General features: G+C 38.8%; 2 protein-coding genes across 2 annotated transcripts; both read right to left on the minus strand.

Annotated features, from left to right (window-relative positions):
• Window positions 1-1,943: 1,943 nt before the first annotated feature.
• LOC144297575 (olfactory receptor 8S1-like) lies at window positions 1,944-2,879 on the minus strand. The gene has a single exon (XM_077871846.1). The coding sequence runs from the start codon at window positions 2,877-2,879 to the stop codon at window positions 1,944-1,946; it is 936 nt and encodes a 311-aa protein (XP_077727972.1).
• Window positions 2,880-14,725: 11,846 nt separating this feature from the next.
• LOC144297730 (olfactory receptor 8S1-like) lies at window positions 14,726-15,676 on the minus strand. The gene has a single exon (XM_077871911.1). It carries the CDS (start codon window positions 15,674-15,676, stop codon window positions 14,726-14,728), a length of 951 nt encoding a protein of 316 aa, XP_077728037.1.
• Window positions 15,677-16,262: the final 586 nt, after the last annotated feature.

The raw sequence follows: 16,262 nt of genomic DNA on the forward strand, positions 1-16,262 counted from the left end.
ACTAGGAAAAGGAAAGAAACTTTATTAATATGAAAAAGTTAATTTACAAAACCCCTTAAAATGATGAAATGAAGCTAAGAAGTTCTCTGATACATAAAAAATCAATTGTAATTCTATATCCCAATAAAAATACACATATTATAACATTTATAAATAATACTACTTAAATGGAGTTAAAAACATGAAATGCATAATAACACATTTCACAAAATGTACACAAAAACTCTATAATAAAAGCTGTAAAATATTTTTTAGAGAAATTAAAAATACCTAGTTAAATGGAAGGATATAACTTGGTTAATTGGGTCACTCAGTATTGTAAAGATGCCACAGCTTTTCAATTTGATCTATAGACTCAGACACGATAAAAATCCTAGACAGTTTTGTAATTGATAAGCTGATTCTAAAAATTTATATGAAAATACAAAGAACCATATAAAAATTTATATGAAAATACAAAGAACCAAGTTCTTCATCCTGAAGAACTGAGCTAGAAGGAACACTTATACTTCCAACCTTAGAAATATATTATAAGGTTTACAGTAAAACACAGATTGTTATCAGTACAAAAGCAGAGAAATTAATCATGGAACAAAATGGAGATTTTAGAAACAGATCCACACATATACCTGGCTTATGATGAAAGTAATATGATAGTGCAGTGGGAACACAAACGGTTATGGGCCAATGCATTTCCATATTGAAAAATGAATCTTGACCTTTATCACACATTATGCACAGAAAGCAATTCCAGATGGATTATCATAAAGTGCTAAAGCTTAAAAAAAACCCAGATTATTTTCAAAGCTCAGAGTAAAGGAAAATTTCTTAACCTAGCACAAAAATGGCAAGTTATACAGGAAAAAATGATTACTTGGATTTTTATTAAAATTAAGAATTTCTCTTCATCAAACCAACATTAAAAGAATGAAAGTCAATCCACAAAGCAGAAGAAGAAAAGGTGCTTAACTTTATTAGCTATCAGAGGAGTGCAAAGAAAACCTTAAATGCAATCACAACTCACCCACTAGAGTTATAAAATGAAAGAAACATAAAATATCATGTGTAGTCACCATAGGGAGCAACTGGAATTCTCATAAGCTACTATGGGAATATACAGTTTTACAACCACTTTGGGAAAGTGCTTGGAAGCATGATGTCACACCCTACAATCAAACGAAACCACCTGTAAGTATATAATAAAACAAAGCAAAATAAAATTATTTGTGGTCACTAAGAGATGTGTACAAGAATACTGATAGCTACACTATTCAGAATAGTCATAAACCAAAATTACACAAGTATCCTTCAAACGTAAAACAGATCAATAAGTTATGTATTCATACAATGGAAAAGGATGCAACACAGGAAAAACAACATACAAATAAATTATACTTGGAGAGTTAGCTCTCTAAGTATAATATTGAGTGTATTAAGTCAAGTACAGAAGAAATAGATGGTAGATTCCACTTACAAGAACAAGAGAAGGCAAAAGTAATGTATGGCATTAGATTACTTGTGAGTCTGGGATAGTGTTGCAAAGTGGACTTGATCTGGTTGCTGTATCCTTGCATGCTGTGTACTTTTCTATATGTATGTTACATTTTAATAGAAATAAGCCAAAATGCTAAAAAATCTGCTTTAAATTTCTTTAGAAAATAAGTAAGGGTCATTTTATAGTACCCATCTATATTCAATGACAAAAACTAAAAATGATTCATGCTTTCACATTGAGAATGCTCAATAATTTGTTCAATTAAAATCTCTATGTACAGAAAAAATTAGAAGAAAATATACTGAATTTGGGTAGTAAAATTATTTACTAAGGCATGTGTCAGCATTTAACAAGATGCACATTCAAGCATTTTACTTGACATCAACTCAACAGATATTTGCATGCATGTAGTTTGAGCCTAATCCTAATCATCTCTACCCATAGTTTGCTACCTGTACTGTTGCAAAAACTTCCCCAAGGTTCTTCTCAGTGCATTTTTAATCTCCCTGTTTTTCAGGCTGTAGATGAAGGGGTTTACTAGGGGAGTTACCACACTATACTGTATGGAGAAGATCAGCTCCAGAGGTGAGCCTGAGGTTGGCATGAGATGCCGCAGGAAAGCTGAGCCATAGAAGAAGCTCACTGCAGTGAGGTGGGAGGAGCAGGTGGAGAAGGCCTTGCTTCTGCCTGAGGAGGAGCTGATGCTCAGGATGGTGGAGACAATGCGTGCATAGGAGAAGAATATCAGGAAGAATGTACCAAAGCCATGCAGGAGTGTGAAACAGAGCAGGACAGTGAGGTTGGTAGAGACATCAGAGCAGGACAAAGGGAAGAGGGAGGGCAGCTCACAGCTGTAGTGGGGGATGGTATGGGCCTCACAGAAGTTCAAGTTCATAGCCAGGGGGATGTTGATAACTGCATCCAGGAAACCTAGGCTCCATGAAGCCCATACCAGCCTCACACACAGCTGGTTGCTCATCATGCGGCTGTAGAGCAGAGGGTGGCAGATGGCTGCATAGCGGTCATAGGCCATGGCAGAGAGCAGGAAAATTTCTGTTCCTCCAACGTCAAACACAAAGAAGGCTTGAGTCAGGCATCCTTCTATTGAAATGATTTTCTTTTTAGACAGGAGGTTCTCCAGCATCTTGGGCACAGTGACCGAGGAAAAGCAGAGGTCTAGGAAGGACAGATTACTCAGGAAGAAGTACATGGGTGTGTGGAGGTGGAAATCAGCACTGATCACCAGCAGCATTGCCAGGTTCCCCATCACAGTCAGGAGATAAATCCCCAGGAAGAGCACAAAGAGCAGAGCCTGGACTTTGGGGTCAGCAGACAGCCCGAGGAGGATGAACTCAGTGCTGGTGCTGTGGTTTCTCAAGGCCATTTAGAGAGCACGTTTCCTAGAAATAAATATAGGATGGACTCAAAACTTGTCTTGATTACACCCAATTACAGAATTAGGGACCTCCTTTTATGTTCCCACTCTTAATTATTTAGGTTTCACGTATGCCCTTATCAACTATCTAGAATCCCCTCTAACCCTGTCTAGTATTTGGTTTCAAAGTCTCTATGATATTGCCATATAGTTGTTAATTCTACTTTATTTTTTTTAATTTTTTTTAATTAATTAATTTATTTATGATAGTCATCAGAGAGCGAGAGAGAGAGAGAGGCAGAGACACAGGCAGAGGGCGAAGCAGGCTCCATGCACCGGGAGCCCGATGTGGGATTCGATCCCGGGTCTCCAGGATCGCGCCCTGGGCCAAAGGCAGGCGCTAAACCGCTGCGCCACCCAGGGATCCCTTAATTCTACTTTAAAGACTGCTGAGGAAATTTGTGAATTTGTACAGACCTAGTCCATGACTAATTTATTCTATGTTCTTCAGCTGAGCACTGCTTTGTCGGCAGTGTTCTGGACACGTTTTACACATTGTAGTAGAATTTTTAGGGGGCTCTTTCAGCATTTGTCTTCTCTTCTCCATTTTCCCAACCTATTCTTACCCCATTTCAAAACCCTCCTAAGATTCGTAATTGCTTTAAATAGTATCATTTTGTCTTTCTATAGTTTTTTGTCATTGATACCACACATTAACATATATTATTGACCCTTTGGGACAAGATTGAAAGATGATTGTGTGTGTGTGTGTGTGTGTGTGTGTGTGAATGTTGAGTGTGGGACAAAAGAATAAGGGAATTATTGCAACTATTTTTTTTTGCAAATTAAAAAATGTATTATAAATGATGTAACTCATTCAATGCCATCATTTGTCTTCATAGACTATTACAGGATCCTGAGACACCAGGTCTTTCTTACATACAGTGACTTTCATTCAAGGCCTGCCTTCAAATTCTCCATCATACGGCATTTAGATAATGTTATGGTTGTTCTCAGCTCTTTTGGTCTCGTTGCTGTGGGCAGAAAGGTGTACTTGCTCCTGAGCACCCCTTGGGAATAACTTTCTCTCTGCTTTTACTTTAGCATCTGCTCTATTTGAAATGCCCTGCCTTTAGGGTAATTAATTGAAATCTTATTTATTATCTTACCCCATCTTAATTTTGATCTCTTATTGAGATCCTTTTTGATCATTTGCTTCTCTGAACTCCCATAGTACATAATGATAATAACAACTAGCTTTTTTTCTTTTTTTTTTAAACTGAGGGCCTAATATGTCTTTGGCACTCTTAAAAATTTGACATTTTCTCATTTAATTTCACAAGCCACTCTGGGGAAATCATTCTATCCTAATTTTTCAAATCTAGAATTTTGCCTTGCCAGAGTTAATCCGTGGCTATATCAGGATTTCACCTGCATTTAACTTTTCTTTTTTTTAATTTTAATTATTTTTATTTTCACCTGCATTTTCACTATTGCTTCTCATCTGGTACTTCTGCCTCCCCTTTTCTTATGTATTTTTCAAGGGTGTTAGCTCTCCTCCTGTCATGTTAGCTCTCCTCCTGTCTTCTCCTCCTGTCATGCCCGTCTCCTCCTGTGGCAGCCATGGAGGTGCTTCACTTGGGTCTACCTTAAAGAAAGAACCTAACATTCATCAGTGATGGATCCAGTTAGTGGACAGAATCCAGTTGCAGTACCTTTGAGATTAACCGCAGCTTTAGCAGAGGCCAAACTGTTCCCAGGGAGTCAGTGAACTGAGCACGCCTTCTCTAAGGGGCAGTCTTTGCTCCAGACCTCCCACTGGCTTGTATGAATGTTTCTCATATCTGTATTGCAGTCTGAAGCTCTTAGAGACAATTCTGCTTTCCTTCTGTCTTTCTTGTTGCCAAGGTCACGTCTGGATCATTGTCTGAAGGCTTTTCTGACCCAATACTGATTCCTCCTCTTTATCTCTCACAGGCCCCTCCTCACCAAATTTCATGTAATCCTACATCAACACTCTTCCGGAAGGACCTTACCTGATATACTTCCGCTCTGTGCTAATTCATTAACTCACCATTGGCGACTCTTCATTTTATGCCATTGCTGAATCACCATCTTGTTTTGACAGTTAGTGGTTAGAATATTTATGCCATGTTTCTTTATTTTTCTTTTCTTCCCTCAAGCAATGATGTTATAGTTCTTTGATGAAGGTGATTATGCTCTAAATTACTTGGTATCTCTATACCATAACACTTCACCCAATGAGAAGCACATATGGTGGGTCCTTTATCACTTTTTGTTGGATGAGAAAAGAAAGCAAAGAAGTGAATTGAACAGACTGTTTAGCTAACCTTCTTTAGAAAAGTCTTCAGACTCATAAGCCTGGTAAAGGTTCAGCACTAAGAAGACAACAAAGTAGGAAGCAAAGAAATGGTATGTGTGTTTGCATGTGTGTGTACAGTTTTAAGCAACCAGTGGTGTACTTAACATATATTCCATGCCTACTATCCCATTTCAACCTAGAAAGGCTAAAAACCATGAAATTCCCTGTTCATGCACCCATGTTTCTGAACATTAATTAATTAATTAATCATATTTTATTTTTTGTATATTTTTTTATTGCAGCTTGATTTGCCAACATACAGAATAACACCCAGTGCTGGGTGTTATTCTGTATGTTGGCAAATTGAACACCAATAAAAGATAAATTTATTATTAAAAAAAATAACACCCAGTGCTCATCCGGTTAAGTGCCCCTCAGTGCCCGTCACCCAGTCACCTCAACCCCCCGCCCACCTCCCCTTCCACTACCCCTTGTTTGTTTCCCAGAGTTAGGAGTCTCTCATGTTTTGTCTCCCTCTCTGATATTTCCCACTCATTTTCTCTCCTTTCCCATTTAATCCCTTTCACTATTTTTTATATTCCTCGAATGAATGAGACCATATAATGTTTGTCGTTCTCCAATTGGTTTACTTCACTCCAGTGAAGTAATACCCTACATAATAATAATACCCTCTGGTTTTATCCGCGTTGAAGCAGATGGTGGGTATGCATCATTTCTGATGGCTGAGTAATATTCCATTGTATATATAGACCACATTTTTTTATCCATTCATTAATTTATTTAGTTTACCTGTTGGTTCTTTAATATATCCTTTCCATGAACTTAGTCTTCTATATATTTATTCTTTGATCATTCTTCCATCTATCCTTCCATAACTCAATCATTCATTCATAAGATGCCAGCTATATGTTGGGGTATGCTGGGCTTAGAGAAGACCACATCACAAATATGTTGAACTGTTATATGCATGCACATTTGTCTCCTAAATTTTTTTAGTTTTTTTATTGGAGTTCAATTTGCCAGCATATAGTATAACACCCAGTGCTCATCCCGTCAAGTGCCCCCCTCAGTGCCTGTCACCCAGTCACCCATTTCCCCGCCCACTTCCCCTTCCACTACCCTTTGTTTATTTCCCAGAGTTAGGTGTCTCTCATGTTTAGTCACCCTCACTGATATTTTCACTCCTTTCCCTTTATTCCCTTTCACTAATTTTTATATTCCCCAAATGAATGTGTCTTCTAAATTTTAAGTCAGTCTTGTCCAGGATCCAGGAATGACTTATCTTTCTAGACTAGTTCCTTATGCTTAATTTGAAACTTGATATGGCACTATACATGCAAGTCATGCTTCTTTATGAAACACCCCTTGGTTGGTGACTTCATACAGTCTTCTGACCAGTCCCTTGAACTCTTAGCCTACCTTTTATTCTTTAGCTTTGTTCTGACACCAGAGTCTGATGTTTGTATTGCCCAAAGGACTCACAACAAAAAGTTAAATTCATGAAAAACTAGGCCAACTTTCCAGTCTTTGTCATTTTCTTTACTTGGACAAAAAAGCGGAGAAGTCTTTTCTCCACTATCAATATTAAATATTCACAGAGATCCCCAGACTATTCACAGAGATCTTACTTAGAACTTAGATCTAGATTATGTCTCAGTCTGTCCTGTAGGGGAATCTGTAGTTTAGGATGGCCCAAATTAACTCTGATTCAGTAAACAATGAGAGAAACTTGCAGGAAAAAAAGTCTATTTTAAGGAGCCTGACTCATCTCTGAGTTTGTCAAGTTCTTTCAAAATGAATATTTTCTCTGCTTCTTCAATAGCAAAATAACAATCACAACAAACAATCATAATTAATTTCGATCATTCTTTTCTAGAATTTGTAAATTTCTCCAAGTATTTGGAATTTTCTGAATGAATTAGACAGATAATTGCTTCAATTATTCTACACATACTTTTTTTTTTTTTAAACTAGGCTTTACGCCCAGTGTTGGACTTGAACTCACAACCCTGAGAGTAAGAGTTACATGCTCTAATGACCACTACATGTATTTTTTAAAGTATACCTGACCACCTTGTTTTTATGTGTTTCTGACCATGCACTTAAGAACATACCAGCATCTGCAGAGGATATTGGGAAGTGTCATTTAAGGATCCAAAATCTGAAAACTATGGTCCTACAATGAGGGCCCATGTGACTCCACAGTGGGACAGGCAGCAGTCTGTTTATTGTGATTCTATTTGTTAATAAAACATTACTGACACATACCTTTTTTATATATGAGAAACTAGGACACAGAAAAGTTAGGTAAGTTTGTCAGGATCATGGAGATAGTATGAGTTAGCCGAAATTTGGGCTCAGGAACTTTGTATATGACATTGTCATATCCTATCCAAGGGAACAGGTATCTGAGGTCATTCCTTGGAGAAAGGGCCAAAAAACATATAATACAAAGTGCTTAAAGTCTTGGTAGCCTCACTCACATTTAATTTTGTATGTGTTTGTTAATTGAACAAATGATGTGATTGATGAATCTTCTTGAGAATAAGAGGAGAGAGAAGTGCAGTGTTTCCTCTATAGACAGAACATGGAGATGTTCTGCATGACCAAATGCAGGGTAGGAATTTGGATACTCAGTGGTAAGTGGTATAAAGACCCTGGATATCTAGACAGGCACCTGGACTGGGGAAGACAGATGAAAATAGGAGAGAACTGAAAAGAGCTTTTTGAATCCAGATAGTTTTCCTCAGACCTGTTCAGATCCTTCCCCTCTTTTTGTGTGCTTCACATCATCAGTATTTACTGGGCCAAGGGGAATTATTATGCAGAAAAATGAACTTTTTAATAGTATATGTGGTTTGGCATTCTAGAAGAAGAGCGTTTCCTCAGAATTGCCATTATCTGCTGTCTAGTCCAGTGTACTATCCACTATCCCCATCCACCTTGACATTTGTGCTTCCACCTACTGGTCCCAGGTTTCACTGGCTATAACATAAGCCAGGGCAGAATTTGAGACTAGGATGAAAGATATGCCAGATCCCAGAGCTCAGCATAACTCATTGAGGATAGAGAGTTCTTTCCATGTAGCTTCTTAGGACCAAGGCCCCATTTTATGGAAAATGTGATTCCTAGGTCAGGGACCTCAGTCTCCAGCAGGCAGAAAGTTAATGAGAAGACAGGAAAAGAAGGTTGGATCAGGAGAGAGAGAGAGGTAGGGGCCAGGAAAGAGAGACAAGATCTTCAGAGCAATCATAGCAGACATTACCGAGTTCCAGGCTTTTTCTGATTCAGAAGATTTCCTGTCGCTTTGGTCTTTGCATGGTGGGATCTCATCTGGACTGGGATGGTCTCTATGCCCATAGGAATCAATACTTGTAGCCTAGTTAAAGGAAAAGCAATCAATCCTTTTATCTATTTATCTATCTATCTGTCTATCTATCTATCTATCTATCTATCTATCTATCTATCTATCTAATTGGAAGTCATAGTGACAACAGAAAACTGATTATCCCAGACCTAGATACTCTTAAAGGTAGAAGCTTCAAGACAAGCATTTTCTGAGCTCTAGCTTGGTCCTGCCTTCCTCTTCTACTCATTACATGGTAAGACTACGTGTAAGGAACTTCCCTCCAATGGTCATAGGCCCAGCTACACAGGCACCTCTTTATTTAATTTCCTCTCTGATTCTAAATACTGTCATAAAAGAGTCTGGGAATTGAGTGATTCTTACATAAAACTCTTGAGAACTGGGTATATATAGATTAAGCAGTCAGTAATTGGCTGACTGAACATGGCAACTTAGAAGATGAAGGAGCCAATGTTCTTTATTCCCTGAAGTCATAGCTTGAAGCCCAGTTTGAGACTCATTAACTAGATAAGTTGAAATTTGTGAGGGCCTCTGATGATTCTGTTCAGTATGGTCGTATGGAACTTCTGTGTTGAGGTTTTAGCCTAGGATGAGGTCACTCTCCCAAAATAGAGCCCCTTGGAATATTGAATATTTCATACTAAGGAATGAGAAATGGCAGGTGTAGGGAAGCACTTTCTGACCTCCCTCTGAAGCAAATCATAAAACCCTCATGTGAGAGGTGACTTCCCTATACTTGGAGGAAAGGGGCAACCTTATTTCCAAAGATGAAGGGACACAGAGAGGAATCTGAATAGGCCTTGCTAATTACCATTCCCCATCTCCCCATTTCCATTTACCATATGTATCTCACCTTTGTTTTATTACATCTTTCCATGACTTTCCTGTCTTTCCATAAAAATGCTTAGGTTTGTACCCTTTGGTCAACATGTTCTCATTATGAGGTGTCAGCTAAGTTATGGTGGTAAACAAACTGCAGTATATAAGTGTATCAAATCAATATGTCATACACTTTAAACTTACACAATGTTGTATGTCTATTATATCTCAATAAACCTGGGAAAATATCCCATTCAAGTTTAACTGTTTCTTCTGGCCTTCATTTTCTTTTTTTTTTTTGTATATCTTTTTATTGCAGTTTGATTCGCCAGCATATGGTATAACACCTAGTGCTTGCTATTCAACATAGTACTAGAAGTCCTAGCCTCAGCAATCAGGCAACAAAAAGAAATAAAAGGCATTCAAATTGGCAAAGAAGAAGTCAAACTCTCCCTCTTCGCAGATGACATGATACTGTACATAGAAAACCCAAAAGACTCCACCCCAAGATTGCTAGAACTCATACAGCAGTTCGGCAGGGTGGCAGGACACAAAATCAATGCACAGAAGTCAGTGGCATTTCTATACACTAACAATGAGACTGAAGAAAGAGAAATTAAGGAGTCAATCCCATTTACAATTGCACCCAAAAGCATAAGATACCTAGGAATAAACCTAACCAAAGAGGTAAAGGATCTATACCCTAAAAACTACAGAACACTTCTTTTTTTTTTTTTTTTTTTTACAGAACACTTCTGAAAGAAATTGAGAAAGACACAAAGAGATAGAAAAATATTCCATGCTCATGGATTGGAAGAATTAATATTGTGAAAATGTCAGTGTTACCCAGGGCAATTTACCCGTTTAATGCAATCCCTATCAAAATACCATGGACTTTCTCCAGAGAGTTGGAACAAATCATCTTAAGATTTGTGTGGAATCAGAAAAGACCCCGAAATAGCAAGGGGAATATTATAAAAGAAAACCATGGCTGTGGGCATCACAATGCCAGATTTCAGGTTGTACTACAAAGCTGTGGTCATCAAGACAGTGTGGTACTGGCACAAAAGCAGACACATAGATCAATGGAACAGAATAGAGAATCCAGAAGTGGCCCCTCAACTTTATGGTGAACTAATATTCGACAAAGACGATCCACTGGAAAAAAGACAGTCTCTTCAATAAATGGTGCTGAGAAAATTGGACATTCACATGCAGAAGAATGAAACTAGACCATTCTCTTACACCATACACAAAGATAAACTCAAAATGGACGCAAGATTTTCATGTAAGAGTAGAATACCTCAAAATCCTAGAGGATTTTGGGAACACCTTTTTTGAATTTGGCCACAGCAACTTCTTGCAAGATGCATCTAAGAAGGCAAGGGCAACAAGAGCAAAAATGAATTATTGGGACTTCATCAAGATAAAAAGCTTCTGCACAGCCAAAGAAACAGTCAACAAAACTAAAAGACAACCTACAGAATGGGAGAAGATATTTGCCAATGACATATCAGAGAAAGGGCTAGTATCCAAGATCTAGAAAAAACTTATTAAACTCAACAGCAAAGAAACAAAAAAATCCAACCATGAAATGGGCAAAGGACATGAACAGAAATTTCACAGAGGAAGGCATAGAGCAACATGGCCAACAAGCACATGAGAAAATGCTCCACATCACTGGCCATCGGGGAAATACAAATCAAAACCACAATGAGATACCACCTCACACCAGTCAGAATGGGTAAAATTAACAAGATAGGAAACAACAAATGTTGGAGAGGATGTGGAGAAAGGGGAACCCTCTTGCACTGTTGGAATGTGAACTGGTGCAGCCACTCTGGAAAACTCTGTGGAGGTTCCTCAAAGAGTTAAAAATAGATCTCCTATGACTCAGCAATTGCAGTGCTGAGGATTTATCCCAAAGATACTCATGTAGTGTAATGCCGGCACCCCTGCACCCCGATGTTTCTAGCAGCAATGTCCACAATAGCCAAACTGTGGAAGGAGCCTCAGTGTCCATCGAAAGATGAATGGATAAAGAAGATGTGGCGTATATATACAATGGAATATTACTTAGCTATTAGAAATGAGGAATACCCACCATTTGCTTCAACGTGGATGGTACTGGAGGGTATTATGCTGAGTGAAGTAAGTCAATCGGAGAAGGACAATCATTATATGGTTTCACTCATACGGGGAATATAAAAATAGTGAAAGGGATTATAGGGGAAAGGAGAGAAAATGAGTGAAAATATCAGTGAGGGTAACAAAACATGAGAGACTCCCTAACTCTGGGAAATGAACAAGGAGTAGTGGAAGGTGAGGTGTGCGGGGAAATGGGTGACTGGGTGATGGGCACTGCAGGTGATAGTTGGTGGGATGAGCACTGGGTGTTATAGTATATGTTGGCAAATAGAACTCCAATAAAAAATACATAAAAAAGGAGAAAACAAAAAAATACATGTATATATATTACACAGATATCAAGCATACATTATACATATACATACCAAAGCACATTAAAGTTATTGAATAAAAACAAATCTGGTATCCTGGAGGAGTGTGGCATGGTAGGTTAGAGAAAATGTTTTTGAGTATGCTGATTAGAAAGAGGTAATAAAACACTTTCTTTGCATTGTATGCATGAGGTAATGAGGTATTTCCTTTTTTTTAGGTTTTTAAAAAAATTTATTTTTTAAAAAGTTAATATGTGCATAAAAGGAAACTGAAAAAAACAAGAAGCAAAGAACAAAGTCATCCATAATCACAAGCAGTTTACAGTTTGACTTCTAGGTCCTGTGTGTGTGTCTATCTACACAAGTAAGCATTTTAATGTAAGATCATACAGTTGTGTATCATGCTTTTACACACCATGAATATTTATCATGTCAAAGTCCCCAAACTATGAGTATTTTGATAACCAAGAATACACTACACCAACTCCATCTGAAAAAAAAATGTAATCCTGCCTTTCTTGGCGACAAAAATATAAAAGACAAAAATGGCAACAGGCCTCTAGATAAAGATATTGGCAGAGTTACAATTAAAATACTGCATTCCCTTAATGTTCAATTAAAACTGAGACATAAAGTAACAGAGTACACACATATAATGCTTCTAAAAGAATTCATCATCCAATCTATAATATTCAATTAGCAAGGAGGTATGTTTCCATTGAATCACTTAATGTATTCCTATAGCCCAAAGAGACTAATATACGTTAACAGTTATTAAAATGTAAGTATGAAAACATCCTCATACAACTCTCCCTCTATACTTCCTTCTGCCCCTCTGTTGCCAACCTAGTAAGTTCTGACATTTCTCAGAGACAGCTTAACAATCTCATGTCCAAGATGCTTCTTCCCTATCAATGATAACAAAGAGAAACTTATAAATTGGTTAAATCACTAGCTGTACATTTTAATGAGGTATTTCATGCAAGTGTGTACTCTTCAAAATTTTAACATATTAACTCTTGCTGTGCTTTTGTGAACTGCAAGACAAGAGATAGTCACGAACACCTAAAGTTTCTTAGTTCTATGTTACCTCTGCTGAGGTTGTTATAAAATATTGTTATTTTGGATAATAGTGCAGTCAAAAGTGACTATTTCTAATACTCAAGCAAGAAGCTAAACAGGAAAATAGGTCTAAAATGAAACAGAATGTTTAAATGGGCTGAAACATGTTCACTTTATATGAAAACCTAACATTTGACAATTATAGATCCAAAGAGAACGTTTTGTAGGAAGAATTGATAATTGGCAAAAATGGCTTAGACAAATGTCCTTTAAGTGGAAAATCAGTGGAGTTCTGCAGAAGGGCATTTGAGGGCACCAAGTGAACAACGGGACATAAAGAAGAGGGAGGTATACAGACAGAGAAGAAGGACCACAGGGCTTACAGTCCTCCAAAGTGGAAGGAGGTCATCATGGGCCTTTTGTAAGAACATATTTGTGTATTTTGGTTTCATTTAAATCCAGAGCAAAAGTCTTTCTTCATTATCAATCCCAGGGATGGATGCAGAGAATTCCCTGCATCCATCCATATTCTGGGACAAACAGATGTTCTGTATTTGACAGCTTCTCAGTGATCTTCCTCTCCAGACTGATTTCTTCCCCGTCTCCCTGTATCACTATTTGCTGGTACCGAGTCCTCTCCCTTTCCACACTGCTCCTCCCCTCTCCTCCTCATTCTAGCTTTACTGCCCGCTGTACTCTGTTCCTGTAGGAGGAGTGTTATATGTTTACTTGGTTGAAAGGCAGAATTCTAAAGATGGCCTTTTGAGATTTCTGATCCATGGTTCTTCAAACATGAATCTAGAGACTGCTATGAAGGGATTTTGTAGATATAATTACAGTCCCAAATCAATTGGCTTTAAAATATGAGATTATGCTGGTGGGCCTAATCTAATCACACCCCTTTCGGAGCAGAGAGTTTTCTCCAGATGTTAGCAGAAGGGGACATGAGAGGGATTTGGAATGTGAGAAGTAGGTGATGCACTGTTTTGAAAATGGAGAGGGCCAGGTGAGAAGTGAAGGGGCCCTAATAAGGAGAGAATGGTCCTCAGTTGACAGCCAGCAAGGAAATGGGGATCTCAGACCTACAGTTTCAAGAGACCGAATTCTGCCAATAATCTGAATCTCTAGAGCCTGTGGAGAAGGGCCCAACCCAGCCAGAACCTTGATTTCAGTGTTGTGAGACCCTAAACAGAGAACCCAGGGAGTCTGCTCAAATTTATGACCTAGAGACCTATAAGGTAATAACTAGATGTTATTTTAATTTGTTGAATTTTTGATAACTGATTATGGCAATAACAGAAAGCAACAGAGAACTAATATGCCTGGTAAATTGTGACTTCCCTCTGTTGACCACACTTTCTATTTCTGCCTATTGCCAGAGATCTTACCACTACCCATGACCCTTTCCTTCACCCTGTAAAGCCCAAGTCTTTGTTATCCATTTCTCAGAGACCCAGGATATTTTATTTCTATAAAATCTTTCCCCAGACACAGTAATTCAAAGTAACCATTCAGAACATAAAATATTTTAGGATCCACTCTAATTTGAATGCTTTTTTAAAAATGTGGACCGTGAATTGACACATTATTAACTAAATCTATGAAGCTGAGAAGGTTTTCCGACTTATGTGCTCTATGTCTGAATAGGATTGATTCTGAGCCATGCAAGCAAAATAGCTTCTAGCACTTTCCTTGATAATTTTTAAAAAGGGAGCATCAGCAATATGCATTGCAACATGTGACAAAACAGGAAATCAGGAATTTAATATCAATCATGAGATTTCTTGCTGCAGTTCTGTTTCTTTCATGTTATATCTCTTGTGCTGAGACATCGTAAGTATTTTATCATCATTCTTCTCAGAGCTGCTTTCACCTCCTTATTCTTCCAGTTGTAGATGAGTGGATTCACCAAGGGAGTGATTACACTGTACTGTATGGAGAGGATCAACTCCAGAGGTGAGCCTGAGGTTGGCATGAGATAGCGAAGAATGGCTGAGCCATAGAACAGGATCACTGCAGTGAGGTGGGAGGAGCAGGTGGAGAAGGCCTTGCTTCTGCCTGTGGTGGAGCTGATGCTCAGGATGGTAGAGACAATGCGCACATAAGAGAAGAAGATCAGGAGGCATGTCCCAATGGCATGCAGGAGGGCAGAGCAGAGTAGCATTGCAGAGTTGGTGGAGACATCAGAGCAGGAGAGAGGGAAGAGGGAAGGCAGCTCACAGGAGTAGTGGTGGATGGTTTGAGCCTCACAGAAGTCCATATTCAAAGCCAGGAGGATGTTCATGAGTGCATCCAGAAAGGCCACGACCCAAGAGCCCCACACCAACCTCTCACATAGCTGTTTACTCATCACCTGGCCATAAAGCAGAGGGTGGCAGATGGCAGCATAGCGGTCATAGGCCATCACCGAAAGCAGGCAGGCTTCAATCCCTGTAGTGGCAAACACAAAGAACACCTGAGCCAGGCAGGCCTCCACTGAGATGGTTTTCCTCTGAGACAGGAGGTTCTCCAGCAGCTTGGGCACAGTGACTGTGGAGTAGAAGAGGTCTTGGAAGGAGAGATGGCTCAGGAAGAAGTACATGGGCGTGTGGAGGTTAGCATCTGTATGGATCAGAAGTATTATCAGCAGATTCCCCAGTAGAGTCAGAAGGTAAATCATCAGGAACAGAACAAAGAGCGGAGCCTGGACATAGGGGTCAGCAGACAGCCCAAGAAGGATGAACTCCGTGATTCTGCTGTGATTCGCTGAGGCCATTTACGGTCACTGTTCTTTAGAGAAAAATTAGGAAGAAGATATAAATCTCTTCTTTCCATAATAGTTTCCAGAAGGCATCACTCTTTACTATTTATTCCTTATGTCTTTCCCTATATATTCCTTCCTGCCTGGTCTGGTCTCCATTTTCATAGCCCCTTTAATGGTTCCATGGAGTCCCTTCTCCTCCCTGGCTCTCTGCTGTGCTGTCTCTGAGCTCTGGAGCAGCCCTACTGGGAACTGGGCTAATAGAGAAGTTTGCCTTGTACAAGTAAATTCCTTGCATGTTTTCCACTGTGTGTGTGTGTGTGTGTGTGTGTGTGTGTTGTGTGTGTTTGTACAGGGGATGGTGAGATAAGAGACTGAACTCATTTTACAGGTGAAAACATTTAAACCCAGTGATCCTAGAACTTGTCTAGATCTCTACACTGATCAGTTTTTTTTTTTTTAAAGAGCAAGGAAATAAATCTGTTGCATTTGGATGTAGAACAAGAGCTTATCTACTATATGACCTGCTTAGAGAAAAGCCAAACTCCCTAGTTTGGATTTCAAAGCATTAATCACCCAGGATTCTCTAGATGTCCCACTG

This window comes from Canis aureus, chromosome 25 (assembly GCF_053574225.1).
Source record: "Canis aureus isolate CA01 chromosome 25, VMU_Caureus_v.1.0, whole genome shotgun sequence".
Lineage (NCBI taxonomy): Eukaryota > Metazoa > Chordata > Mammalia > Carnivora > Canidae > Canis > Canis aureus.

Bases quoted from the DNA above. Each gene is read 5' to 3' on its own strand.
- LOC144297575 (XM_077871846.1), bottom strand. From the start codon at position 2,879: ATGGCCTTGAGAAACCACAGCACCAGCACTGAGTTCATCCTCCTCGGG.
- LOC144297730 (XM_077871911.1), bottom strand. From the start codon at position 15,676: ATGGCCTCAGCGAATCACAGCAGAATCACGGAGTTCATCCTTCTTGGG.